Source organism: Echiichthys vipera (genome assembly GCF_963691815.1).
Source record: "Echiichthys vipera genome assembly, chromosome: 23".
NCBI classification, from domain to species: Eukaryota; Metazoa; Chordata; class Actinopteri; order Perciformes; family Trachinidae; genus Echiichthys; species Echiichthys vipera.
Window position 1 is genome coordinate 4,411,006 of NC_139848.1, and position 27,022 is coordinate 4,438,027.

The window sequence follows — 27,022 nt, forward strand, 5'->3', positions numbered from 1 at the left end:
AACCCTACATCCATTTGCATCAGGCAACCTAAATGGATCTATACCCTGGAGGACCTCTCTGTCTCAGGTTGGTTAATGTAACCCTGAAGGTTAAACATACACGTAACACAGGATGTGAGAGGATGCTGGTGCAACAGACAAATCAGAAAGTCCTGAAGTCCTGCAAACTTTTACTTCAGTGAAAGTGCATCCAAAACTACTAAGACTAAAAGTACTCATCATGCAGAATGGGGGCCCTTCTGTGTGGAGTTTGCATGTTGTCCCCGTGTCAGCGTGGGTTTTCTCCGGGTTCTCCGGTTTCCTCCCACAGTCCAAAGACGTGCAGGTGTTCGGTTCATTGATGACTCTATATCACCCGTAGGTGTGAATGGTTGTCTGTCTCTGTTCGTCTCTATGTGTCCTGTGATAGACTGGCGTCCTGTCCAGGGTGGACCCCGCCTCACGCCCGATGTCAGCTGGGATCAGCTCCAGCCCCCCGCGACCCCGACAGGGACAAGAGGCTGAAGATGAATGGATGAATTATGCAGAATGGCCCATTTCAGACTACAATCAATTATAATATATCACTGTCTTAATTACTGCCAGGCAGCTTTATATCACATATAATAATGTATGAGTTCAGTTGATTTAGATTTTGTGTGAATAACCCGACTCTGCAAAGTAAGTAATTAATAAATGTAATGGAGTAAAAAGTACAATACTGTCTTCCATCATAAAACATTAATACTCAAATGAAGTTGTATTCAGGTAGTATTTAGGAGTATTTGAGTAAATCAATGACTTTCAGTAAAGTCAAGGTTTGTCACAGCAACATTTAGTCATTCAAGTCACACCACAATGTTAAAAAACAATATTTAAATACTCAAAAGTCATTTGAACTGTTGACTTTGCTGACTCCCTTTTCTTGGCTAATACCACTACAACCATAAAAATGTTACACACATAAAAAAAACTGTGCACTTGGAGAACACAAACAGTCTGTCATGACCTCCCTGAGCCTTGATGCCCCTGTGACGAGTGTCTGAGTAAGGGGTTTCCTGCCCCATTTGCTCCAGGATCCTGGTTCTCGGGTACCCAGCCACGGGGTGGGGGTAGCTGAGGAGGTCGTACTTGTTCCTCCCTTTCTCCTGTACGTTCAGAGTCGACGGGGTCTTCATCTCCATCTACCCGATCAGTAATGCGCCTCCTGGCAGCAGGAACTGGTGGTCTCCTGTCGCTGAGACCAGGACCCCTCTCGTCCAAAACGTCCACCTCAAGAGACGGGGATGCAGAAGCGGTCGGCTGCCCCCCTGCGCTTCTGGACTCCTTGATGGTGTTCAACCTCCTCATGGGGACTAAAGAGCGTGATGAGGAGCGCGGTGACGCCCCAGATCTCTGGAGACGGGCCGAGAAACGGTCCACGTCATCGCTTCCACCTGACACAACACAAATGTTGTGAGTTCATTGAGTTTCCTTTTGAGCCAGTTCATTTAAAATAGACATGAACTCACCGTGACTTCTTCTTCTGAGGGCGAAAGCCGTCTCCAGATCTCCTCCAGGCTGGAGGGAGAAGTACTTTTGAGACCTGGGGATGTTTTGTGCAGCCTGGAAGAGGAGGAAGACTGAAGGTCAGGCAGGCTGAAGGGTAAAAAGCACTTTATGTCCTCTGAAACAGAAACCCACCGTCTCTCTGAAACTTTCCGCACGTATGCTGCGTCTGATGCTGGCGTGGCGGCGCATCAGAATCTCCTTGGTGCGGCTGTCATCCGGCAGATTGTATTTATTGGTGTAACTCGTTGTCTGGAAAACATGCATGCAAATGTTTTTATCCAAAGTCTGGTACGTCTGATTCCTTTGTGTCATGTTGTCTATTAAACACATACACTGTAGTTTCTTTGACTCAATCCCACGGCACAGAGTATAGTCCTCAACAAAAGGACTATTTACAGATGTTAAGGAAGCGTTTGCGAACAACCGCAGTGACCAGCAGTTTTAGGAAATTAGTAAGAGCCTCTTAAGATGAAACTTTATATTTGTGACCCATTTTTGAAGATGTGTATCTGAACTAGCAGCATAATAAAAGAAAAACAAAAGAAAGTACACTTATTATTAACTTAGATAGATATTTAATCTGCTATTAATTCTTAATATATCCCAAGACAAGTGAGCTAACAGCTGATTTGTCTTCCTTCTGATACAAATTACTTTTGTTTCATTAATTCTGACCAATTTAAAATCCTCCACTGTCCGCAGCACATTAAATGTATCACTAATCTCTGTTCAAAGTTTATAAAACTGTCAAAAATGAAGAGAAATTAAAATATTAAGGTCATAATGAAGTAAAAAAATAAGCATCAAACTTGAGTCATTGGGGATTTAAGTCATAAAATAGTATAAAATCATAATAAAAGAACAACCCATAGTTAATATGATGGAGAATGACCCCGTGTTACCTTCTGCCTGATCTTGTACATGTTCTTTGACAGGATGTCGTGCATTTTCTTCACATCAGCAGCCAAGAACTTCTTCTTGGGTCGAGACGCCTCGTTCCTCTCATCGCTGGAAGGAGGAGGGGAGAGCAATGAGCAGTGAATGTTGCTGAAATGTTTTATTAGTGTTATCGACATTAAGATGGGCGGAAATTAGGACTGGGGTAAAGATTTCCATCTGATCGGAAAACGGCATCATCAGCTGGAGCCAAATTAGATTTAGTTTGGTGCATTTAGCTGATGCACTCATGCTGACAGTTAGGGAGCAGAGGCAGTTTCAGAGTGACATCGATAAGCTGTTATGAAATATTAAGTATAACTTTTATGTCAGGTTGTGAGGCGCTTTGGTTTCAGGATCAAAGCTGCAAACTTTAAAGATGAAATCCATCGTTGTATAAAACTTTTTCCACACTACAATTGATAATAAAGGACATGTTGTTGGACCTAAGGTGACTCGATGGTGAGGTAGTTAGCACTATGGCCTCACAACAAGAGGGTTCCTGGTTTGAATCCAGGCTGGGGCCCTTCTGTGTGGAGTTTGCATGTTCTCCCCGTGTCTGCGTGGGTTTTTCCTCCCACAGTCCAAAGACGTGCACGTGTTACGTTAATTGATGACTCTAAATCACCCGTAGGTGTGAATGGTTGTCTGTCTCTGTTCGTCTCTATGTGCCCTGTGATAGACTGGCGTCCTGTCCAGGGTGTACCCCGCCTCATGACCGATGTCAGCTGGGATCAACTTCAGCCCCCCCTCAACCCCCCGCGACCCCGACAAAGAGAAGCGGTTGAAGATGAATGAATGAATGTTGTTGAACCTACTAGAGTGAAACGATAGATGGTGCCGCGCTGATGTCTCCCATAGGTGTGTCCAGTAACCCGATGGCGTTCTGCAGCTCCAGTTTCTTGTACAGAGCCACGATGCTGGACTCGGCCCTGTTGTCTCGGATCAGGATGCGCCTCAAAACACGATCATTGAATTTCTGAAACCTGACGAGAAAACAAAGGGATGAAATGATCCAAATGAATGAGTGAATCTGCAGGAAAAGACCTACATGTCCTAATAAAGACAGACAGATCCTACTTGTCTTTCCAGTAATGGTGGCTCCATTGTCCACACAGGTCCTCAATACCAGACACAACCTGCTCCATCATCTGGACAAAACACAACAAAGACAATGATGTCATTCACACACGGGTTATTTGACTGAATTAGACATTTTAAATCTATTAAAGGAAGATACTTGCCCTGGTGTGAACCTCCACATTGATGTTGTTCAGGTCTTTGTTGGTTTTCCTGATGTTTATATATTCTATAATGGGACGGATGCTGATGCCCTGAAAATATGCCAATTTCATTTTTATTATACCAAATTATAATGAAAGAAAGTGAGTAAATTTAATATATAAATGCATATATAATATTCATTACTTCTTAGACATTTTACATGTTAAAATAGGAGTTTAGTTTGGAGCCAAATGTCTCACCTGTAAGAAAACCGTGACTATAATAACGGCAATTGAAGCCGTGACAAACAGATTCTTCCTGTTCATGCTCTCTGGCAAAGTGAAGACCAGGGCGAAGCAGATTGCCCCTCGCAGGCCTCCGTAGGCGAGGCCAAACTGGTCCTTGAAATTGAAATGGATGGTACGGAACGGGTTGACGATCTGGGTCAGCACCAGGATCCCTGCGAGAAAATAGGATTGATGAAGCAGTTAGGATATTAGGACCACTGAAGGAGAAAAGACCTTTAAATGGAAATAAAAGCTCTCACCAAGCCCTCTCCAGATGAAGGCAAACAGCAGCGTAAACAGGATGTAAGCCCAGTTCCACTCGTGCTCAGTTGTAACAGTAACGACGCCCAGGAAGAAGAAGATGAGGGTTTCAGAGACGGTGGCCAGCATCTTCACAACATGGCGGATGGTGGTGCAGGATCTCTGCGAGACATTCTCTTCCACATATGACTTCATGGTGATGGCACATGTTATGATGCTGCAGGGAGGGAGGAGGTTTCGACTTCAATCATTTGACTTATATATTTTTGCTTTTACTGCCTTTATAACATGTTTCCAGCGCACACACAGTCGTATTTATTGTCTGCTGAAAATGTTGAGTGAGCCCCGTTTCACTTTTATGAAAGGGAATCAAATCACTGTCACATGATGCGACACTCGTTTAAACTAGTTTGAACTTGCATCACACTCAGAGGGCGGAAAATTAGGTGGAGGAGCAAGAGCACAAACATGGGTCATCAGATAAATATGCATCAAGGGTGTAAAGGGTGGAGACTCATATCCTAGTTTGTGTGTCCAAAGGATGCACTGTCTTCTTGGCATTTAGAGAATCTGACCAGCTGCAACTTCTGAAAACCTTTTGATCAGTTAACTCCCAAATTAGAAACATTTCTAGCAACTCTAACCCATCTTTTATTCACTTATTGATCCAAATGTTGTGCATTAAGGTGTTGCAAACAGTAAGTTCAGTATTAAGTAAAGGCTCTGAATACTTCCTCCACCACTGCCCGTGTAGATACTTGTGTTTGGCCTACACTTACGCCATCACGCTAGAGATGGAAAAACACTCTGCAATCAGGTACGCCAGGTAGCTGTACATGAAGACGAAGAGGGGCTCGATCTGACGGACATTGTGGGTAAAACGTGTGGTGAACGCAGCTGCGATTCCAAACAGGAGGCCAAAGAGGATGCCTCCTGCCGCCACCACGAAGAACTTGGCAACTCCCAGAAACACATCAACAGATTCAACGACAGGCAGGTCAGCCAGAAAGGAAAGCATGTTGTAAAGCACCTGGGGAGACAGGGAAACATACAGTATACAGTACAAGGTTTCCATGAGGGTTAAACTACAGCTCACGTCACACACAGTTGTTGTCAAGCAGGTTCAACCGCTCAAACAATCCCATGAATCTGCTCCAAGTTTTGTCGAAACCGTTAAAACTTTTCGGGTCAGGCTGAATATCATGTGCCAACATGACTTGTGTCACTCAGCTGGTAACGCTGGGGCATGCTTTTCTTTTGGAAACAGGATGCAACTGAGGACAATCGATGCCAGAGAGTGTTGTAAGAAACTTTCCTCTCAGCCAAAGCAAACACACACGTATTATGACATTTCCATTCAACAATGGGGAACTGGTCAAACTAGACTGAGGGAAACCTGCAAGGGCACATGGATTTAGCTCATGCACTGAACCCCAACTGCTCTTTGCTAAAGGTATTGTTGGCACAATGTGTTATTTATTGATGCAATGTTGCATTCTGGCCATTACCACTCCCCTGAAATTGAGAGAGTCTTACACTGCTGCCAATATTTATGCAGCTTTAATGATCTGTTTTCCCCTCCATAAAAAGATCAGACTTCAGCCGAGGGATGTTTTGCAGAAGGCGTCTCTAGTGCAGAGGTTTTGAGAGTGGCAGAGAGGAGAGTGTAGAGTTGTGTTTGTTTGTCAGATCATAAATCTAAACACAGACATGATGCACACATTCTTACAGTGCATTCAGTGTGACTTACGCTTCCTGAGGACATCATTATCTCAGGGACTGTACGTCTGTAAACATCAACAAATCCGCTTTGCTCCTTATAACTGCAGAACTTGAGTTTTTAAATGAATTAAAAAGAACTGCTAACAGCTAATTCGCCATACGTTTAATGATGCTTATTATAAAAACTGTAAACGTGTATGGCTGAAGACCAATTGTCGCCTAATAAATGAAATCCCTGTTGTCAATATAAGAATCTTTAAGAGACTTTAAAACCAGGAAGGGACTATAATAACACTATTCTGTGACAAGATAGCACAACAGTCTATTTTTATAGACACAGTCCACACACACACGCACGCACACACACAAAAGAAAATCATCTCCTGCACCCACCACAGTGACAGCATCATTGAAAAGTCCCTCTCCGAATATGACTATATACATCTGCTCATTGACTCCAATGTCCTCAAACACATTAAGAGCAGCCACGGGGTCCACGGCCGAGATGATGGAGGCAAACAGCAAGTTCTCCTGCAGGGAAAAACCCGAAATGATTAAGACTCGATTAACATATTCAGTGTTAACCTCATTTACCATCATGTAAAAGTCAGGACATTTTCTTAGGGATACTGAAAGCATTGAAAGTATTTTGTCATGCAACCGTAGATGTTAAAACTTCTTCCTGAGCACGTCTACGTTCCTATTATTGTTTTGTATCAAAGCGATTGAGCCATTGACATCAAATGTACCCTTTTTATTCCAAAACCCCCTTAAGTGCTAAAACTAACCTTCTTATTATTACTCAAATAAAATCACTCATGTGCCCGTAGACATATGAAGACACATGTATACACACATGACAGTTTCTGGTGTGTTTTGATGAGTGATGCTATGGCTCGGGAGACATAACTCTTGCCATAGCCTGCATGTTTCCAGATGGAAGCAGCATGAGGGATGTTTTTTAAAGGGGCACCTGAGGTCTGACAGTTTGGGGGTGGGTAGATCAATCATTTCGGAGGTGTTGTGTGTGATTCCTACTGGAGGATCAAACTCAGATGCCTTACAGTACATTAGAGTTGTGCATTTTATAGTCTAATGCATGCAGTGCTCTGTCCACTATGGCATTTCTATTGCTAAAATTGTTTGTTTCCCTGATTCAGATAGAAAAATATCACACACATTGCAAACATGAACTTGTGGCAGTTGCTGACCTGCAGGTTGATATCTTGAACTCCAAACACCTCAAACTGGCAGATGGCGAAGAGGGAAAGCCCGATGCCAATGCTGTTCCACAGGGTTCCCACCACGGCGTACCACAGTACCGTGCCGATATTCTCGAAAAACGGCCTCGTGGGCATGAAGTAGCCGTTGTCGAGGACGATGGGTGGGAGCATGTAGAGGAAGAAGACGTTGGAGTCAAGGACAGCGGGGGGCTCCTCTTTGACTGAGTGCATGATTGCACCGACGATGAGGCCTATGACAATCAGGAGGCAGGACTCTGGGATCCAGATGGTGATTTTGTGGTAAATGTGGAAACCTAAAGAGTAGACAAGACATGGAGAAGACTGGGCTCCTGTTCTGTCCTCCAACACCAAACTTAAGGCTGCTGTTATGCAAAGCAATGCTTCTGCTTGTTACTCAAGGTTGCAAAGTGTTGGAAGAAGTAATTAGATCATGTTCTGCAGAAATACTCTGTTACAAGTAAAAGTCCTGTATTAAATAAGTATTAGCATGAATATCTATGCTTCAAGTACCAAAAGTAAAAGTATATGATCACACAGTTCAGCATAGCTATTGATGCATTTACAGTATGTGTCCATCACTATAATCTTAAAGCTGGTGAAGGTTACTTATGCACAAGTGACTCATCTACACGTACCAATTTTTGCAAAAGAGGCCAGAAGGACCCAGAGTGTAAACTCAAAGGGGATCTGGATCCGAGGGTAGTCCATAGTAAACACAGGGAGGTTGGCCCTCTCCTCATCAGGGAAGGCCTGGGGCCCGTCAAATTCATTGTCGAAAGGTTTCACATCGGGGAAGTCGGTCGTGGCTGCAGGTTTTGATTCCTTAAGCTCACATTTCCCTCCGGAGCAGCAGAGCAAAAGGAGCACAAGTATGCAAAAGACTCCTCTCTCGCTCCCAGAGAAAACTGAGGTCCCCATTTCTACTGGTCCACTGTGATCTCAAGTATTTCCAATGTGTCTTATGAGTCCCAAGACATTAGCACGCTGTTGCTTTTAAAAAACTAGTTGCCATTTAAGGCCTAGAAATCTGACTTTAATCCAGTCCATGTCCAGAGCAAGTAAATGTCAAAGTTTCACCTGAGGAAAAACAGTCATGGTGTCAAGTTTGTTTGCTTTTTAGATGGAATTAAAGAAAGTCCGGCTTCTAAAAACACTCTCAACATGATCCTGATTAAGGTGCAACTCAAATCTGGTTTCAACTGTTGCAGAACCTGCTTGTCACATCACCTGGGTGCCCTGCCTACTGGGTGGAGCACATCAGGACTACATATCCTCAGTGACATGAACAGAAAGCAGTTAGGCTATTGTTGTTAATAAACTAATCCAACTCTTTCATTTTTAGATGAATAAGTGTTTGAATTAACCTCAAAGAACATGGGCGCAGCAGACTTGAGCAAAGCTATACTTGTAAACCTGTAATACCACATAAATGACACATGATGGCGATAGAAGGCAACTCTCCTCTACAAACAGCAGCCTCTGCTGTAGTTCTTGTAGACATTAAGTACCTGCAACAACAAAAAAGGTAGTTGATCCATTTATACTATTCAACTTTAGGTTTGTAATTAACATATGAGCCACTCCACTTACAAGAAAGACATGCTGTTGGTAATGCAAATAAATAAATTAACATTTTGTACATTTATAACAATAAACAGTTCATTTAAAGAACTTTTGACGGACATCATACCTACACGTATAATTATAAACAGATTTTTACCAATCTTAAAGTTACATTTTCAGTTATCCATGTGAATTTTAGTAATTAATATAATTAAAAGTACAGGAAGAGGTCGGCAAATTGTATTTAAAGCATCTAAAGTGAAAGTTCTACAGTAACTGTATTACTTTTTACGCATTCAGGAAGAACTTATTCAATCTAAGTTCCATTATTAACCTCTGAAATGTAGCCGATTGAAATGGAAGCATAAAAAGGAAAAATAAAATACAATAAACTGTACTTGTATACTTGTGTATAAATACTTAAAAGTTATAGTACAGTAAAATAATAATAATAAACACCCAATACCACAATAAATGTGTGTATATATATATATGTATATGTGTAGATATATATATATATATATATATATATGTTTCTATGTATAATATGTTAAAATGTATATAAAGTAAGTAAATGATTTCATTTATTTAAGTATAAGTAAATATACTTTTAATCAAATATGTAAACTAAGTAAATATGTTGTGTTAGGATGGGCTAATAAAAGCAAGTTGCTTCAGCCAAATCCTTTTTTTGGTTGAAATTGTCAAAATATTATGTAAATGTATTCAACATCTGATGTATAACCAAAAATAAATTAATTATATCATTCATTCATTCAAGTGCAGTACTTGATTAATCAGTTATATACGTTTCAATTTATTTTTTATTTTTTATTTGTATTTATTATTATTTTTAATCTTTTATTTTTTAATTATTATACAATATAATGTATGTCCTTTTTAAAAAATGATTCGCAATAATATCTACGTAGTGCGTCAGAGCCTGCGTGATGACGTTGTCAACGTGCAGCGCCGGGGGCGTGGCCAGCTCCTGCGGCTACAGTCAGAAAACGACCGAAAGAGACACACACACACACACGCACACACAGTGCAGCAGACACACTTCTCTCACAACAGTTGACTTTTTTACCCAACAAACGGATGTTTTTACCACAACACGTAACCGGACCGGTAAGTATCCGTTAATAACGGTTCATTTTAATTCAAAATACGTAACGTAATGACGTGTTTTACGTTAATCAGCTTCAGAGACAGCAACGGTTGCGGCTTTGTTGGTGTTTACAACTAAGTTCGGAAACGTTAGCTTTAACAGTTAGCTTCAACAGTTAGCTTCAACAGTTAGCTTCAACAGTTAGCTTTAACAGTTAGCTTCAACGGACGTTAGTTGTGTTATTAACTTAGGAAAGGAAAGTGTGTGTGTGTGTGTGTGTGTGTGTGTGTGTGTGTGTGTGTGTGTGTGTGTGTGTGTGTGTGTGTGTGTGCGCGCGTGTGTGCGTGTGCGTGTGCGTGTGCGTGTGTGTGTGTGTCTATGGTTGCATGCTCTGTGTGGATGTAAACATGTGCTGAGTCTGTTTGCATGTTGTCCACACATTTTTACTGCAGTCTCTCTCTCTCTCTCTGTCTCTCTCTCTCTCTCTCTCTCTCTCTCTCTCTCTCTCTCTCTCTCTCTCTCTCTCTCTCTCTCTCTCTGCTGACCATCACAACACTGGTTTTGAGTTTCTCTGTGCAGGAGTCAAGGTCAAGAAAAAGCTGACAATGCTCTTTAAAGAGGAGTAGAGTGACCTGCCTAAAGCTGAGGCCCCTTTCTGTAAAAAGTCTTATATAGGAAGTTAAATATGATGATGATTCATGATTTGAGAGTTTTGAACTGCAGCCCAGCTCATACATGTGTTTCAGCATGTGACTAAACACTAATCTAAGTTTCCCTGCCTTTGTTCAGAGTAGAGCTGCTTCAAGTGTCATCACATGACTTCATGCTATGGGATTAAAGCAAACGTATGGCAGCTATGTGTATAGGCCCCTTCTACCCTCACTCTCATAATGACACGGCAGTTCCCTAATTTGAAGCCACCTGATCCCCTTGTTTTTGCCCTAACTCCAACAATTGGAAAGGCGTTCTGCAACTTTGCTTTGCACCGCGTCTGTGTTGTACTCCCTGTGGTCCTGGAATACCCAGCTATTTCCATTTCCTCCCGCGTTTCCACATAAATCACTGCTTGTCACTCTCTCGCACAGAACAATGTTAGCACCATGGTTTTGTTCAGCATGGACCCACAGCGTCACTGATTTGAATACAGCAGAGGATCCCTTCCATAAACTTAGTAATGGAGTCTGTGTGTTGGCATTTACTAGCAGCATAACTGCAATTAACTGATTTGTTTTGTTACCAATTAGTCATTTCAGTCCCTTTTATCATTCTCTACTTCTTGGTTTATTCATCTCATCTTCAGCCTCTTATCCGGGGTCGGGTCGCGGGGGCAGCAGCTTTAGCAGGGGACCCCAAACTTCCCTTTTCCGGGCCACATTAACCAGCTCTAACTGGGGGATCCTGAGGCGTTCCCAGGCCAGTGTGGAGATCTAATCTCTCCACCTGGTCCTGGGTCTTCCCCGAGGCCTCCTCCCAGCTGGACGTGCCTGGAACACCTCCCTAGGGAGGCGCCCAGGGTTCATCCTTACCAGATGATCCTGAACCACCTCAACTGGCTCCTTTCAACACAAAGGAGCAGCGGCTCTACTCCGAGTTCCTCACGGATGCTGAACTTCTCCCCCTCTCTCTAAGGGAGACTCCAGCCCCCCTCCTGAGGAAACACATTTCGGCCGCTTGTACCCGCGAACTGGTTCTTTGGGTCCTGACCCAGCTTTCATGACCACAGGTGAGGGTAGGAACCAAGATTGACCGGTAGATCCAGAGCTTTGCCTTCCTCAGCTCTCTTTTCGTCACAACGGTGCGGTAGAGCGACTGTAGCTCCGCCCACGCTGCTCCGGTTCTCCGGCCAAACTCAGGCTCCATCGTCCCCTCACTCGTGAACATGATCCCAAGGTACTTGAACTCCTTCACTTGGGGTAAGGACTCATTCCCTACCTGGAGAAAGCAAATTGAATATTTTGGGGGATTGGATTATTGTTTGGACACAACAAGCAACTTTAGGATGTCATATTTAGCTTAACTGTTCTGATATTTTATAAAAAATTAACAGATTTGTTATATATATAGGAAACGGTCACAAAGTTGAGTCAAGAGTTGCAGTTTTGGTGACTTTAATTCATCTGTAGGGACTTCTGTTGTTAACTGGCTTGATTGAGTAGGTTTCAGACAGGAGGTGAAGCATATTTGTGAGTCCATTGACCAAATCCGATCTGTATTGATAAGGTGTGATTTGATTTTTAACATCCAATGGTTAGTGTCTCCATCATATCTTTGTTTGTGTGGTGACTCATCAAACTCTCCCACTCAGCTCAAGAGGGTCGAGCAGACGGCCGTAGATTCATCCTCATCTGTGTCTTCCTCTGCATCCGCCTTTCTTGCTCCTGTCATAAGACAAATGTACACACGTTTGCCGTTTTATCGCACCATCGGTCTTTAAGAGACAGAGGAAGAGAAAGCATAGAGCTGGAGATTCAGGAGGTGGAGATTCAGGTGGACAAACATGAGCTGTGTCATCCTCTTCACCTAAAATAGATCGCTCATAACCCATCGGTGACATCATCATTTACTCAGGGAACAGGTTACAAAACAAAAGGCAGATAGGTGGAAACACTATGAAGTTCATAATTACAGTACATACTTATTGTATGTGCAATCACAAATATAGGAACAAGTACTTGCAACAAGTACTTTAAGCAATGTAACCATGACAAAAAGTGTCTTATTGCAGCATTCATTTACTGTTACTTTTGTTGCGTAATAAATACGTTTGTGAGACTCAGATTAGGAAGATTGCAGTGAGCATTATATTTCAATTCATTTACTTTTCAATTGGCAACTTTATGCTAAATTATTAATGAAAGACAGATGCAACACATCTCAGTGCATCTCTATTCTGTCGAGATTTACGGTACATAGATACACGCAGCTCTGCCGATGCTGGGTGCTCTTGTGCAACAGTCAAATTAATTATTGATGTGCATCGGGAGAAAACGGAGAGGCAACAAAAAGAAGAGTGAAACGTGTGTGTGTGTGTGTTTGTGTGTGTGTGTGTGTGTGCTGCCAAAGATAGGACCACCTCACGGGTGGCATGGCAAAAACACGTGATGTGTCTCCCTACAGTGTACGAGCCATCTCCACTGCAAAAAATATCTGATGTGTTACTGCTATAAAAAATATGATACATGTTGCTTTGACGCAGCTGCTATCTGTCATTTTCTTTAATTCATATTTGGGATACAGCTAATTACTTTAAGATCAGTTTTGCCAAAGAGCACAACTTCTTTTTCAGGTTAAATGATTAGTCAACAAATAAACTAATGTGCAGCTATTTTGGAAATCGATTCAAGTGCGATTCAAGATTCATCGTCTTCACGTGTGGACAGAAAGTTAGATTCAACACGTGATGTTGTTCCTCTTGATGTAAACCATTTAGCATTTATTTGAACTAATCCTCACACAGAGAAGCTGGAACCAGTGCACTCAGCTGCTGGTTCATTGTGCTCACCTGCCTAAAACTAATGCAGCCGAATGCAACAGTCCTGCAATAAATCCCTTTTTTATGAGGCTATAATGTGGAGTTTTTGGGACGGAAGACACAAAGCTGTTTTTGCTGCAAACCAGGCAGAGAAAGAGTTAATTGGCTTGAATGTTTGGAGCAGTGAGCTGTGGGAGAGAGCGAGAGTTAAGGGTGAGGAGGAGAGAGAGAGAGAGAGAGAGATGTAAAGCAGGAGGAAGAGGAGAGGGAGAGGGCGAGGGCTGGCTGCAGTGTCTTTGCCTCGTGACGCCGTCTGCAGCGTGAGTTTGTTTACATCCATCGGCAGCAGACGTCCTCGGGTATGTGTGTGTGTGTGTGTGTGTGTGTGTGTGTAAGCTCAGGCTGCCGTCTGTTTAGCCGGCATTTTGACCGACCATCATCATCCATATTTGGATTTTGACGCTGGTTTGAATGTCTTGAGAGCGACATCTGGGCTGAGTGTTTGAGCATTTGGAGGAAAATGCACAATCATGCTGTATGCTAATAGATCGTAGAATTTCTTCCTGAGGATAATTGCAAAACGATGCTGGACCACTTTTACAAACATAGTAACTGCTTTATTACATTTTAGGTTTTACTACAAAGTGTGTAGTACCAAAGAGTACTGTGGTTTTCACTTTTTTGACCAAAATGATGTATTTCTTTTAGCAGGGAGAGGCTTAATCTTAAATAATGTGAGATAGGATGTTGATCTCTGGTCCTGGGATTACTTCTGTATTAGAAAGACTATCATGATATGTGTTTCTACTCAAGGGTGACCCCCAGAATATAGTTTGGCAGATGTGGTAAAAATCCCAATTTGTTCTAAAAGCAGAAAATCATCAAAATGTAGATGTTTCAACTAGTGACCACTGTATTTGGCTTTTTTTTTGGAAAAAGAGAAATCAAAACCATTGTTTTTTATCTGATTTTTGAGCATGCTACTCAGTGTGACAACATTAGACATTAATGTGCATGCTCCCCGTTGAAATTGATTGGTATCTTTGTATAGGACAGATGTTAGTGTGTGTAATATGTGCTAACCAGTTTTTACAATGAATTTAGTTAATGAACAATGACTAAAAAGACAGCCACAGTCATAAAAGACACGGTACTTAATGTGGGAAATGGCTCCTCTGTCTTTTTTTAACTGCCATAAAGCTGCGTATATTTTTTATGATGTCTGCTTCTCAAGTGAGGTGGCCTACCTCTGACCCATCACCTCCTTCATTTTAGTTTAAACTGAAGCAAATGTAAAAAAAAGAAATGTGTGAGTTCGTGCACAAAAGAGCTGTGTCACACCAACTGGTCAGTTTGCCAAGGTAGATGTGGATTACACATCCAAAAGGGATTTAGAAAAACAAATCACCCGTAGGTGTGAATGGTTGTCTGTCTCTGTTCGTCTCTATGTGCCCTGTGATAGACTGGCGTCCTGTCCAGGGTGGACCCCGCCTCACGCCCGATGTCAGCTGGGATTGGCTCCAGCCCCCCGTGACCCCGACAGGGACAAGCGGTTGAAAATGAATGAATGAATGAAATATATAACATTATTCTCCCCATTGTGTAGCAAGATAGTATAGTTAAAGAGCATGTGCACATTTCTCTGCAGCCCTGTGATGTGAAACAGACAGACAGATGTCCGTCCTGCCAAACAGCATCATTGATGGATGGAGACTCGATTAATGGCCTCTCTTGCAAACTAGAGACCTGGAGCAGACCTGTTAAACCTCATGTTTGAATGCTTTCATTCTTAAAAGCTTCATTTTTGTAAATAGATTTGCAGTCGTCTGTTCTTGCCAGAATTGTTTGCTCCTACCGTAAAGCCAAACATCAGACCCCTGCAGTACTAAATACCTGTTCTTGCCGTCTTTCCTAATGAAATTACGTGACTTTACGGAGGTGACTCACTGGTCCGGGTCACATTTTCTCTTTTGCTTTTTGTCTCCTCATTGTGATGATTCACTCACTGATGCCCACATCCTCCGAACAGATGAGGTCATGGTCACATGAACAAACAGCATGTAGTCACAAAAAGAAAGATGGTGACTGTGGCAAATATTAAACCTGCTAGAAAAAAAACAGACTGCTCATCATCTAGTCTGTAAACTCAAGATAATTCACTTTGTTTGACAGTTGTTGCATGGACTGGGGGAACAGTGGAGACAATCATCATGAAAACACTGGCTGAGGCTTTGCAGAAGTCTACAAACTGTCTGTTTCATCTCCGCACGTCTTCATTGATTTCTTACTCCACGTTGTGGGAACTGGTGCTTGCAGTTTTTCCTCAGAACCAGTCAAAGAGAGACGTGACCCTGCCAGCTCACTTCTGCTTTCACCGCCTTTCAGATAACTTTTTTTTGGTCTCCTGCGTCATGTTTGATCTAACATTCAAATAGGTTTTATTAATATTCAGTGGCAGGAAATCCCCCAGCTATGTGCCAAACAGTAAGAACCCTGTGTTAAATTGTGTTTAGTGGCATTTAACGGACATTCAGAGCTTCAGTTATGCAATGTTGAAAATCCACTTATTACACTGTATTTCAATGCAGTTTCACCTTTTTCTTTCAACGTTATTCATACGCAACAATGCAGATAATTAGGCTGCTAGTATCCAGGGTATGAATGATTATACGTGTCCTTCTTAACAATGTGATTAATAAAAGTCAAAACATTACTGAGGAAAGAATGAGTGTACATGAGGTGGCTGCTGAGGACTGTTTGAGGGTTAGGACTTGGTTTTAGGTTCCAGTCAGTGTAAGTGTTGGGGTTAGGGCGGCTGTGCGACTCGTATACCAGATCTCGATCTTCCTTTCTTTTATTTCAATGCTTCTGTTGTGTTTTTACTGTCTGGAGATGAACAATATCTGCAGCTCAAAGTAGACAGAGGGTCTTTGCCATGAGTCCCTGAAAGAGCGCCTTTATGAAGTGCAGCCAGGTGCAACACAAGTAAAAGCAGACTGAAGGTTACTGTTGTCAGCCGGGCCGACTCGTTTAAGACACTTCCTGAAACAACAAAAGGAAGTGATGCTTAGTTGAGCAAGACACAGTTTCACACACACACACACACACACACACACACACACAATCACACACACTGAGTGGGGTTTGTACTCTCCTTTTGTATTAGACTTGTAAGGAAGTTTCTCTGAAGTGAGGACGTTTTAATATGACGTGTTTTCTTAATGAGTTTTGCATTTTTCTTGGAAAAGGATTGTGATGTTTTTACAATCACGTGAGTTGGTGTTGCTCATCGCACCGCTGAGACTCACACGTCAGGCAGAGCAACATTAGATTCAAGAGCTTTATTTATCCTGAGGGAAATTATTGTGCAACAGTTTCAATACAAACGTGGGAAAGGATCAGAGTGACAATAAGCATAAAAACATAAATCAAAGAAAGCAAACATCAAATAAATCAAACAATTAACTAATGTGACAGAGTGCAGCAGACATTGTGGTGAAACGCAGGCTTAAACAATATACAACAATACGCAGCGTGCAGTTTAGCAGCTGATGAAATAAAATAAGTACAAACTAAATAAGTGATGAGGAGCGATAAGTGATAATAGTGTTAAACGTGTAGCAGCAGATCTTACTGAACTAAGTTACAGTACAACTAATGAAGTGATGTAGTGATGATATAAGTGACATTATCATGACTATGATCAAATACTGATTGAACCACATCCATGCGGTGATACAGAATATCGCTCAAAATGCTAACAATGTAAACATGGTAGATTTAAGAGCTGCTGTATAACACAAATACTGTCCCAACATGTATCTCACATCGATGCAACAGCCCTGAAAAGGAAGTTTCAAAAGGATATTTATTGATATCACAATAATTAAATCCAAGATTGATGTCATATTGATTTATTGGCAAGCTCTACTACTGTGTGTTTAGAGGAAGTTAGATAGTTGGTGAGAGTGAGGTGGTGAAACTCAATATAGCTGTGTGTAAGTGTGTGTGTGTGTGTGTGTGTGTGTCTCTGTGGGTGAGGGCGATGCTCATTTTCATGTGAAAGGGCTACAGCTGCTCCGTCCCTCTAAAGAAATTATTCATGCTTTATTCTAATGCCGATCACAAGCGTGCACACACACACACACACACACACACACACACACACACACACACACAGGGAACACCTCTGTTATGGGCTCTGTTAAGCAACATGGGGTCAAATCTGTTTTTGACAGCGCTGTCCTCTCCTTTCTTTTTATTTCTATTTCTGTTACTGTGGGCACTTACGAACGTGAACGTGGGCAAAACCAGCTGCACACACACAACTCATACGTTCATAATCTGTGTATTTTTTCAGATTGTGAACTTCTGCTGCCCTGTCTGGAAGATCATCCTCCGTCATCGATAGACTGTGAGTAGATATTAAATAACCCGTGAGCCTATAAACACACTCAGAACATCACTACATTTAAAGTATTTTTAGACTAATTGCACTTCTCATACTGGCAGAGGTAGCCAAAGGTAAAGTACAGAGAGGTCATGCAGTTGCTGTGCAGTCTCATCACGCTTTACATGTCAGTCTGGGCACAGCCGGGGGGGTGCTGTGTCGGTATGAACAGATGAGGTCTGTGTATCAGAACTGCTTTATTCAGTCATCATCTAGATGTTTATTGGGTTTTTCGGTAGTCCTTTTGCTGTTGTATTGCGTGATAAGCGTTGAGGAAGAACCAGATTTCGTCCCATCTGAGAGGAGATGTGCCCTGACACACACACACACACACACACACACATGCACATCTCATGCGAAAACGTGCTGTGTGAGGCCTTGTCTTCGGCGTGTGTTTGTAAAAAGCCTCTTGGCAAAGAGGAAACTGTAAAATGGGGTTTTGCCATGTATGGTCATCTGAACTCTCACTCTCTTGCTCCTTCTCTCTCTCTTTCTCTCTCTCTCTCTCTCTCTATCTCTTTCTCTCTCTTTCTCTCTCTTTCTCTCTCTCTCTCTCTATCTCTCTCTATCTCTCTCTCTCTCTCTCTTTCTCTCTCTTTCTCTCTCTTTCTCTTTTTCACCCTGTCTGTCTCGAAACTAAGACACCAGCCTCAAACACAACCGCATACATGAACACATAAGATATACACAAGTGGAGAAGATGAGCATAAAACTGAAAGCAGGTCGTAACTTCCCACCGTCTCCTGGTGTCAGGTTGGCCATCAGGTTAAGAGCTTCTTTGTCATTGCAAAGGACAAATACGACCTTCATACAGCTTGACCTTTTAATGCAGGATGTTGTCATTGCTACACGTCTTTAAGCTCATATTTAAATATCTGATTTCACAACGTGGTGCAGAGCTGCCAAAATTACTATTGTTTGAAAATCTCTTGGATGATGAATTGAGTCTTGCTGCCTTTCCAACAAGTCCTACAACCTAAACAAGTCATCTGTCAACAGATTAAAAGTTTATTCTTGACCTTTTAGTTGTTCTGGAGCTTTCACTAGCATCACACGACCTTCATCAGATGTTCATACTTCCATTTGGCACTTTACGCACTTCTTTTTCATGACACGCTGGCTTAAAGCTTGAGTGTGATTTGATGGGAAACTGTAGTGGCAGTAAACAGGAGGAGAACAGTAACCTCCATCAAGGTCAGAAGCGTTCTACCTACCCTGTCTCCTCACTTATTGATTTCACGGTGCTTCTTCTTCTACTTTCATTACATCCAGCGTTTGATGGACACGGATCAAGTCACCTGCAATAACCTAGAACTCAAAAACCTGTTAAAAGAAGTTCATTCTTGCCTAAAGACTTGACCTGTGCTACCACATTCAATGAAAAAACCCACCTGTTCGATCTCTCCAACAAGCAAATAACTCTTGCATTGATGTTCGCTATAAGCTAAATATATCAAATAGGATTTAAGCGACATATTCCGCCTATTTTTCATGCTATTATGATTTTTGTAATGGCATTTTAGAAGCTCTGCATAATTATTATTGTGAATTTATTCTTAAGGTCTGTTATACCCTTAATAATAAACCCAAATTCACTTTGTGAATCCGGGATTGGGGTTTTATGTGGCAGGAGCTCTGGCTGGGATTTACTGTGGTCTATACAATGTGTGTATGTCTGTGTCTGTGTGTGTGTGTGTCCCAGTTCATGTGACACAAACCTACACACGCCAGGCTAAATCTGGAGCTCCCTTATATGGCATCTTTTCCCCCTCAGTGAGGTTTCTGCAGGACATCAGCATCGCTGTTCTATTATGGCAAGATAGTAAAATTCCCCAGGCCTGTCAGATCACTTAATTGATTTGAGGTGTTCAAAGTGTCATCTGCTACAGGTCATAGACACAGGGACTTGTACTGAATGTGCCAGGATGCATGTTGCAGGAGATTTATTGTGTATAGCAGGAACGATATAAAGGTGTATATATTTCAGCTGAACACGATGCACGTCTGACAATGAATTCCTGTGTGTGACGGACAAAACTCAGAGCAGTGAGTTCAAATAAAGTCAGGAAATGGATGTCCGTAAAAAGCATGGACTGATGTGTAGAACCCCGTTTTCGTTAAGGAAACTTAAGCCCCTCTCAAAGCATGGTGTTTTTCTGGCTTTGCGAATGGAAAAAGTGACTCCAGTTGGCTGAGAGAATGGAAACTTCCTTTTAGGTTTGCAAACAAAGACCAGAGATGCACCGAGTCTGGTCATTTTCTTTAGTGCGTTCAGGTAGAAATATATAAATAGCAAATCGACAGCTAAGATGTGGGAATGCACCTTGCAAAATAAGAGTTGGATAACGTTAAGACTTCAATTCTGTTTAAAAACATAATAAAGCTTAAGTTTGGGAATGTTATGCTACGCTGCGTGCTGCGTTTAATATACTTATTTTTAGGACTTTGTGGGTTTGTATGGATTTTGATTGGCATGTCCCAGACTCTCCCATCCACAGCGTAGATAACTAACTATAATAAACACCTGTCGGGGTGTACAGGGACTCTGAAACTTTCCAGCCGCCCACGTCCCCTTTTATTCTGAAGGTCAGAGGTTTATATTAGAAGTTTTAATCATCGCCATGAGTGGGACTGAAGGAATCGTACTTTAACAGGAACTAGCTGCCGGTGTATTAACATTAGACGAACCAGAGCTGTACTCTTTGATCTGGTGTGTGTGTGTGTGTGTGTGCGCGTGCGTGCCTGCGGTGAGAGAGCTGGAGCCACTCTGATTGTCTTCTGATCTGCTGACACTCACAACAGCTGCAGGAACAGACACAACTGTAGCTTGTAACCATGCACAAGTTGTATCATTGTATCCCACGTTCACTGCAAAACACTTCCTGGTAAACATGCCTATTAAACGCACTTTATACTCGCAATTCAGCTCGACAGAGATGCTTTGTATGGTTTGCAAATCAAGTGATAGCAACCTTTTACCTGATTAGACAAAGCTGGACACCTGCATCAACTCAAAGGTTTGATTGAGTGTGTTTCTACATCCAGAAATGTGCAGGAAAAGACAGATATTATAGGGCATATGTGTTTTAATGCAACATATTTGGGCTTGTTGGGTAGAAAGAGATCAGGAGGATTCGAGAAAGGTTAAACTGACTCCCCTTTAACGCCTTTAACGTTAGCTGACCTTCTTACCGTATCTGCAATTTCTTTAAATATTCAACTGTGTTTTTTAATGCATCTCTTTTCTGTTTACTTCCTGATGTCTCCGCTCATCAGCACAACAATCAAGCAAGTCAACTAAAAGGCCCCACATGCTGATACCTTCAGTGTTTGTGGCGCCCCCCAACCCTGCTGCAAGAGCTCATGTTGTTGCATTAATATTGGATGACTGCACAAACCGCTCCCTCCAGAGATATGGCAGCTATGTTGCCTGCTCAAATCAATTCTAGGTATTTAGCTGTGTTGCTCATCTTGTCTTGCAGCCTTTCTCTTATCATGGCGGCAAGTATTTCATCTTTCGTTGCGCAATGATTGTGAAGGTTATCGGGTTGTTGTATATTTCTGATATTTAGTCTGTGAGTTTGTTGAAGTCCTGAACTTTTGGTACCCCCGTTGTTTCCAGTCAGCTCTCTGCTTTTACTCTCCACTATTCAAAGGCAAGAAACCTCCTCAGGTAGTGCTCCAGATGTTCACAGCGTCAAATATAGGGCATATGTGTCTGAGCTGACCAAAGTGGGCCATATCAGGCTCTGCCCAGAGAGGAAGTAGGACACCACTTATTAACCCAGAACCACAATTACAATGAGATCTATGGGCCTATGTGTAAAATATGTATCATTTGGAGTCCAGGTTTTAATGGTTAAAGTTAAGTTAAGTTTAAAGTAATCTGAAAATAAATTGCTTTTCAACCCAAAAGTGTATTACTTTTACTTTAACAGCTCTGATATGACACGTTTACAACTTTGACCTAAACCTGAATCATTGAAACATCTATTTTTTTACATAAATAGAGCAAAAATCTACCAAAATAGACCACACTGCATTGTCTAACTAGACCACAGAAAGCTGCCGTCCCTCACGTTCGCCGCTTTGCTGCAAATAGGCTAATTGCTCTTTGACAAAATGGGACAGAGGGAAGGAAAGTTGGAGAGACGGCAAGAGTGGGACAGTTGCTCATGCACATCTAAAGCCTTCAGGGAAAGGGATCCCAAAGGATTCAGGTGGGGGAGTAGTGAACATTTGGAGGTAATGGAGCAAAAAAAACTATCAAAGAATAGATTTGGGGAGCACAAGTGTGTTTTCAGATAGAAAAGACCAAGAATGGAGGAGGAGGATGGTTATAAAGACAAACAGCGTGGAGGAAAAAGCTGCTGTCTCTTAGCAACATCATCATATGGGGAACATTTATAGGCACATAAAATGCAAATTTGTACTCTGGAGATTGGACATTCCTCCATGTGGGATGACACACAGATGCAAATCAACACACTGCTGAAGCAAGACTCGGTTGTCCTTTTTCTGTTTCCACACACTCTACGACGTTTATATATGTGCACAATGTGACCACAACACGTGCTGATGTTGAGAGTGCTCGCTGATGATGCAGCAGGCTGACAGATGATGCCCAGCTGCATGTTCACAGACACGTGGCTCTCTCTTTTCCAGTCTATATATTTATATTTATGTTTGCCCTTCTGCTCCCCCACAGGCAGCATTACTGATAAACTCATACACTCATACACTCTTCATTTGGATGTAAACAGAAACTTGAGTGGTTGTGGGAGACGTAATTATAGTTCTGTCTGTCTCTGTCATTTAAGATGCTACAGTAAGGTGATACTTTATTGATCCGTGTTAGCGAAGTGTGCTTGATAGCAACACAAGCAGGGATTTGAACATAAGCTGCAGACTCTGTGTAGGACTGGCAGTTGATACTTGGAGCAGCTTTTTACCCAGTCCCATTTTCTATACTTTGTTCCTTAAATCTGTTATTCCTGTGTCCTTTCACTGAAATTAAAGCCAAACTGAGTTTCGTTTTTACCAAGGCAATTTGTTACACTGTGAGATTTGTAATACATCGTGTCTTTTGTGTCACAAATACCCATAAATACCTTCTTTGACTACTATTACTAACATGTGAATACCTTGTTAGATATATCAATGGTCATATTACAATGGTTATATTGTTTTTTGTTTTATGACTTAAACCAAACTAAGCAAAGATCAAACATGAAAACATTTGCCGGACTGACACTGAATTTCTGACACCAACATTATACCCATAGTACATTTTAAAAATATAAAGACATGTCTAAGTAAAGATATTTCACAGCTAAACGCTATTATCAAAGACAACAGAGACGGGCCATTTATAAGAATTGTAATCTGACCTCCCTCCATCTCATCTCTCTCATTTAGAGACGTCGATCTGTTTTCTGGAGCAGCCGTGGATCGACGTAGAAAGAGGGCCACCTCACATGGGAGTGTGTGACCGTGCGTGTCAGGGTGTGTGTTCAGGCCTCCTGCCGTCGCCCGCTCTTCCCGGACAGACATGGCGGGGGTCCGAGAGCGCGGCTCCCGGATACAGAGGCCGTGGTCGGTGTACCGGGCCAGCACATTCGAGCTGTCCAGCGAGATGATCGGCTTGGCTCTCGCAGGTACGGCACGGTTGAGCTTGTTCATTTCCCTCCCTCACTCTTAATTACAGTACGTTGATGTAGATCAAAATGAGGCCTGAGGCTCCAATAACATTAGATTTGTTTTATTGAATGTGTAAAATGTAAAGAAAATGTAATTAATGCATAAAAGAAGCGTCATTTTTTAATTTAATTTTGTTTAATCAATAATTTAGAACATACAAGGGATGCCAGTATAATCACAGCCTGCCATTGAAGTCAGCCACTTGCAGCGCCGCTACAACTGAAATGAAACCCCGACACACACACACACACACACACACACACACACACACACACACACACACACACTTCTCGCACCTCTCTAGCTACAGTTGCCCAGAAAAACAGATCAAAATGAGGCCTGAAGCTCCAATAACATATGATACGATTCTTAAATCATTCTTAAATGCAGAAAATTACATTTTTCAACGTGCAATAAAAAAAAAAGTTTCGAAATTTCAGATAAAAGTGACTCATGGAAGTTGTTCCTGTTTATTTTTAATGAATCACCCACAGACACTTGCTCTGTGCTGCAGTAATTTCTTTGAAATCTAATGTTTTTGTGACTTGTTGGTTGGTTTCCAGGAAACAGTCAGGACCCAGACGAGCCTGTGCTTGAGTTCAGCGTGGGTGAGTAACACAATTTAGGCTTTTAACTGATGAGAGCAGCTCGGACTTCATTCATTAACGTATCATCATTTATTGTCTTTGAAATGATGGTAGGCAGTTCAATTTTGTACTTTTGATGTCTTTTTTATAATAGTTTTAGTTTAAAAGTGAAATGAAAGTGAAAATAATTGCACTAGACGGGTTGTTTTCATGCCTCTTGGCTCATGCAGTGTTTCTCCTGCAGCCTGCACAGACCTGCTGACCCCCGCCTTGGATCGAAAGCCCAACAGCTTTGTAGCAGTGAGCTGCACGACACCACCGCAGGCCTTCTGGACCAAACACGCCCAGACTGAAGTCATAGAGGTCATACTTTTTAAAGTGTTCATCAATTATCTGTCTTAAAGTGAAGTGAAATGGCAGTTAGACACTCCTCAGTCTCCGTAATGTGGCACATTTCCAGGTGAAATCAGTTTAATTTCAAGTAGGATTTTATCAAATTGTTCACGTATTTGATGTGAATGCTCAAAAGTGGGTGCAAAGGACTGTTTGTCTCCACCTCCACCTCCCTCAGCTACAGAGAATTGTGAGATCAGGAGGTGGAGGACGAGTTAGAAATTAATAAATTGAACTGCAACCACACACTTCTGGAAAGGTTTTTGCCAACTTATGTCCAAACACACACCTCTGACTACCTGCTATTGCTCTTCTAGCGTCTACGATCCATAAAAGACAACTTGAAAAGAAACAATCTTTTGAAGTGATTTGAAAATAACCTTTAAATGAAATGTTGACGTCACTGCATCCGTCCACAGGGCACCAGTAACCCCATCTTCCTCAGCAGCGTCGCCTTCTTCCAGGAGTCCAACATCAACCAGCAGACGCAGGTGAAGCTGGCCGTCTACGACGTCAAGGACCGCTCCCAGGGCACGGTACGACTTAGAGGCATCTGGGGCGGCTCTTCAAACACATTGCTTTTAGATTGAATATATGTTGGTGGGGGAAATCTCTGGTGCACCGTACAACATTGTTTTTCTGTCTCTTTTAGATGTACATGTTGGGTTCTGCACTTTTTCCTGTGAAGGAGTTGTTGCAAGAGAGGAGCCACAGATTACAGCTCGAACTTAGGTAACACACACACACTCTATCATGTTATTTCTTCTTTACACTTTTGCGTCTTGATAAGGCGTCTATTAGAAAAGGTGGTTTACATTTGTGATCCCCTAAAATTTAACTGAAGTTGTCAACCACAGGTGCTAAAGGCCCAAAGCATATAAACATATAAAAAGAATACAGGAAATGTATTTGAATCTACAGGAAATGTTCAACATGAAGGTTTCTTTTCTTTAAATATCTTTGCTGTGAAGAGAAACAGTTTGGTCTAAAGCCGGGGTCTGCAACCTTTACTGTCAAAAGAGCCATTTTGCCCCCTCTTCACCAAGTCAAATTTGTCTGGAACCGCAAAACACATTTGATCTCACAGCTTATAAAGTTATATATACAAAGAAAACTACAGTTTGTTGCATTCATGAAATTATAGAACAAAAATAAAGGAAACTGTTTCATTCCTATTACTGTTATCATTATTATTACCTGTTGAAAAAAATGTGTTGTTTGCTAATTTCTCAACACATATCAAGCAACAGGTAAGCCATCAATTATCAGTCTCTCCACGAAACACTCTGTTCTCCGATACGTTTTTTTTGGTGGGATTCATCCACGGTTAGCATCCTGACAGCACAGGTCAGAAACTCAACATTAGCAGGGAAAGGTGCTGAGCCATAGACTCAGCATGTGACGCATATTTTAGTTTCACATGATATTTTTAAATCACCTTGAACTCCAAGAGAACAGGTGCTCCCTTTGAAAGAAAACACAGATAATTTATTTCCATGTTATTTTTTGGCAAAGCTACAGGAGCCACTGAAAAGGGAGTGAAGAGCCGCATGCAGACCCCTGGTCTAAAAGAATAATAAGATGTTAGTGCTGAAACCGTTCTAGTAACTTTCTACTTCCAGCTTCTTAAATGCTTTGTTTTGACCTCATATATTCATATGGGTGTGTTTAAACGGACAGATCAGCAGAGAACGCGCGAGTGGGAAACATCGCCATAACTGCCTGGCAGATGGAGGAGAGGGCAGATCACAGGATGTCGGTCAGCCGCCTGCCAGACAGCATCAACGGGCGGGTAAGAGCCGCTGGGAGAGACACGCTCCTCTGGGGCTGGGAGCATTATTGTGTTTCTGTATTCAGTCAAATCTTGAAGCAGACCTGATGTTTAAATCTTTTCTAATTGGTGGGCGTGGGTTCATTTTATATGATGTATATCTGATTTTAACCAGAGTTTCACCCTTATTATAAGAGATCTGGATTCAGTTATTACCAGTGGCTTTATGTGCATTGTTTTAACAGGACAGTGACCAGATGATACTTTATTATTTGTCAGAGTCAAATATCAGGAAGTGTGTATCTGAGGTTTTCTGTTTGTCTGTGTTGTGCTTTATAATCCAACAAAAGTCACTTACTTGTAACCTGCTTTATGTCATAATAAACATGTCACCCAGCCTCACATGGCAGTAAAATACCCTGTTTTAGTGGACTGGGTTTTTATGTAGGAGTGCTGTAAGTGTGGTAAGAGTGTGGAGGTGTAGGTGAGTGTAGGCCTAACAATAGTGGACAGGCAGGTGGTGGTTGTTGACTCGCTGTGTAACGTGTGTGCCTGTCCTGCAGACGATGCTTCCTGTTGACGAAAGCCTCACCGAGTCGATGGGAGTCCGGATCAAGTACGCCTCGCTATGCAAAGACACCCTGTTGCGCTCAGGTACTTTCTTTCAAATGCGTTCCCTGACACATTGACTGAAAGTGAAATTCTGGTGTAAAATCATCCCAGGCTCTTTTTAGGCAAATACACTCATCAAATAAGCTCAAGGCGCTTTAC

The 27,022-nt window shown here is 41.9% G+C and overlaps 2 protein-coding genes across 6 annotated transcripts in view; one reads left to right on the top strand and one right to left on the bottom strand.

Moving 5' to 3' along the window:
* Positions 1-157: 157 nt before the first annotated feature.
* On the bottom strand, positions 158-8,375 carry LOC310964790 (sodium/hydrogen exchanger 2-like). The gene is made up of 13 exons (XM_083938053.1): positions 7,840-8,375; positions 7,172-7,497; positions 6,354-6,491; positions 5,018-5,268; positions 4,238-4,455; positions 3,951-4,150; positions 3,711-3,800; positions 3,547-3,617; positions 3,285-3,452; positions 2,433-2,538; positions 1,663-1,779; positions 1,491-1,584; positions 158-1,415 (listed from the first exon to the last, which is right to left on the bottom strand). Exons 1-13 carry the CDS (start codon positions 8,120-8,122, stop codon positions 982-984), a joined length of 2,496 nt encoding a protein of 831 aa, XP_083794179.1. The 5' UTR covers positions 8,123-8,375; the 3' UTR covers positions 158-981.
* A 1,414-nt stretch (positions 8,376-9,789) lies between these two features.
* Positions 9,790-27,022, top strand: part of LOC310964913 (inositol polyphosphate-4-phosphatase type I A-like) — a 34,608-nt gene continuing 17,375 nt past the window's right edge. For all 5 annotated transcript variants that reach the window (XR_014593767.1, XM_083938228.1, XM_083938231.1 and 2 more), the window contains exons 1-9: positions 9,790-9,898; positions 17,711-17,764; positions 23,219-23,457; positions 24,064-24,108; positions 24,332-24,450; positions 24,900-25,016; positions 25,133-25,212; positions 26,161-26,272; positions 26,815-26,905. Coding sequence is in view for 4 of the 5 variants with exons in the window: in XM_083938228.1 (XP_083794354.1) it covers positions 23,352-23,457; positions 24,064-24,108; positions 24,332-24,450; positions 24,900-25,016; positions 25,133-25,212; positions 26,161-26,272; positions 26,815-26,905 (670 nt within the window). In the remaining variant the exon portion in view is untranslated. The remainder of the gene's footprint in view (positions 9,899-17,710; positions 17,765-23,218; positions 23,458-24,063; positions 24,109-24,331; positions 24,451-24,899; positions 25,017-25,132; positions 25,213-26,160; positions 26,273-26,814; positions 26,906-27,022) is intronic.

Bases quoted from the DNA above. Each gene is read 5' to 3' on its own strand.
- LOC310964790 (XM_083938053.1), bottom strand. From the start codon at position 8,122: ATGGGGACCTCAGTTTTCTCTGGGAGCGAGAGAGGAGTCTTTTGCATA. The intron at 1,585-1,662 runs GTGGGTTTCTGT...CTCCTCTTCCAG, and splicing joins CGGAAAGTTTCAGAGAGACG to GCTGCACAAAACATCCCCAG. The intron at 1,416-1,490 runs GTGAGTTCATGT...GTGTTGTGTCAG, and splicing joins CCTCAGAAGAAGAAGTCACG to GTGGAAGCGATGACGTGGAC.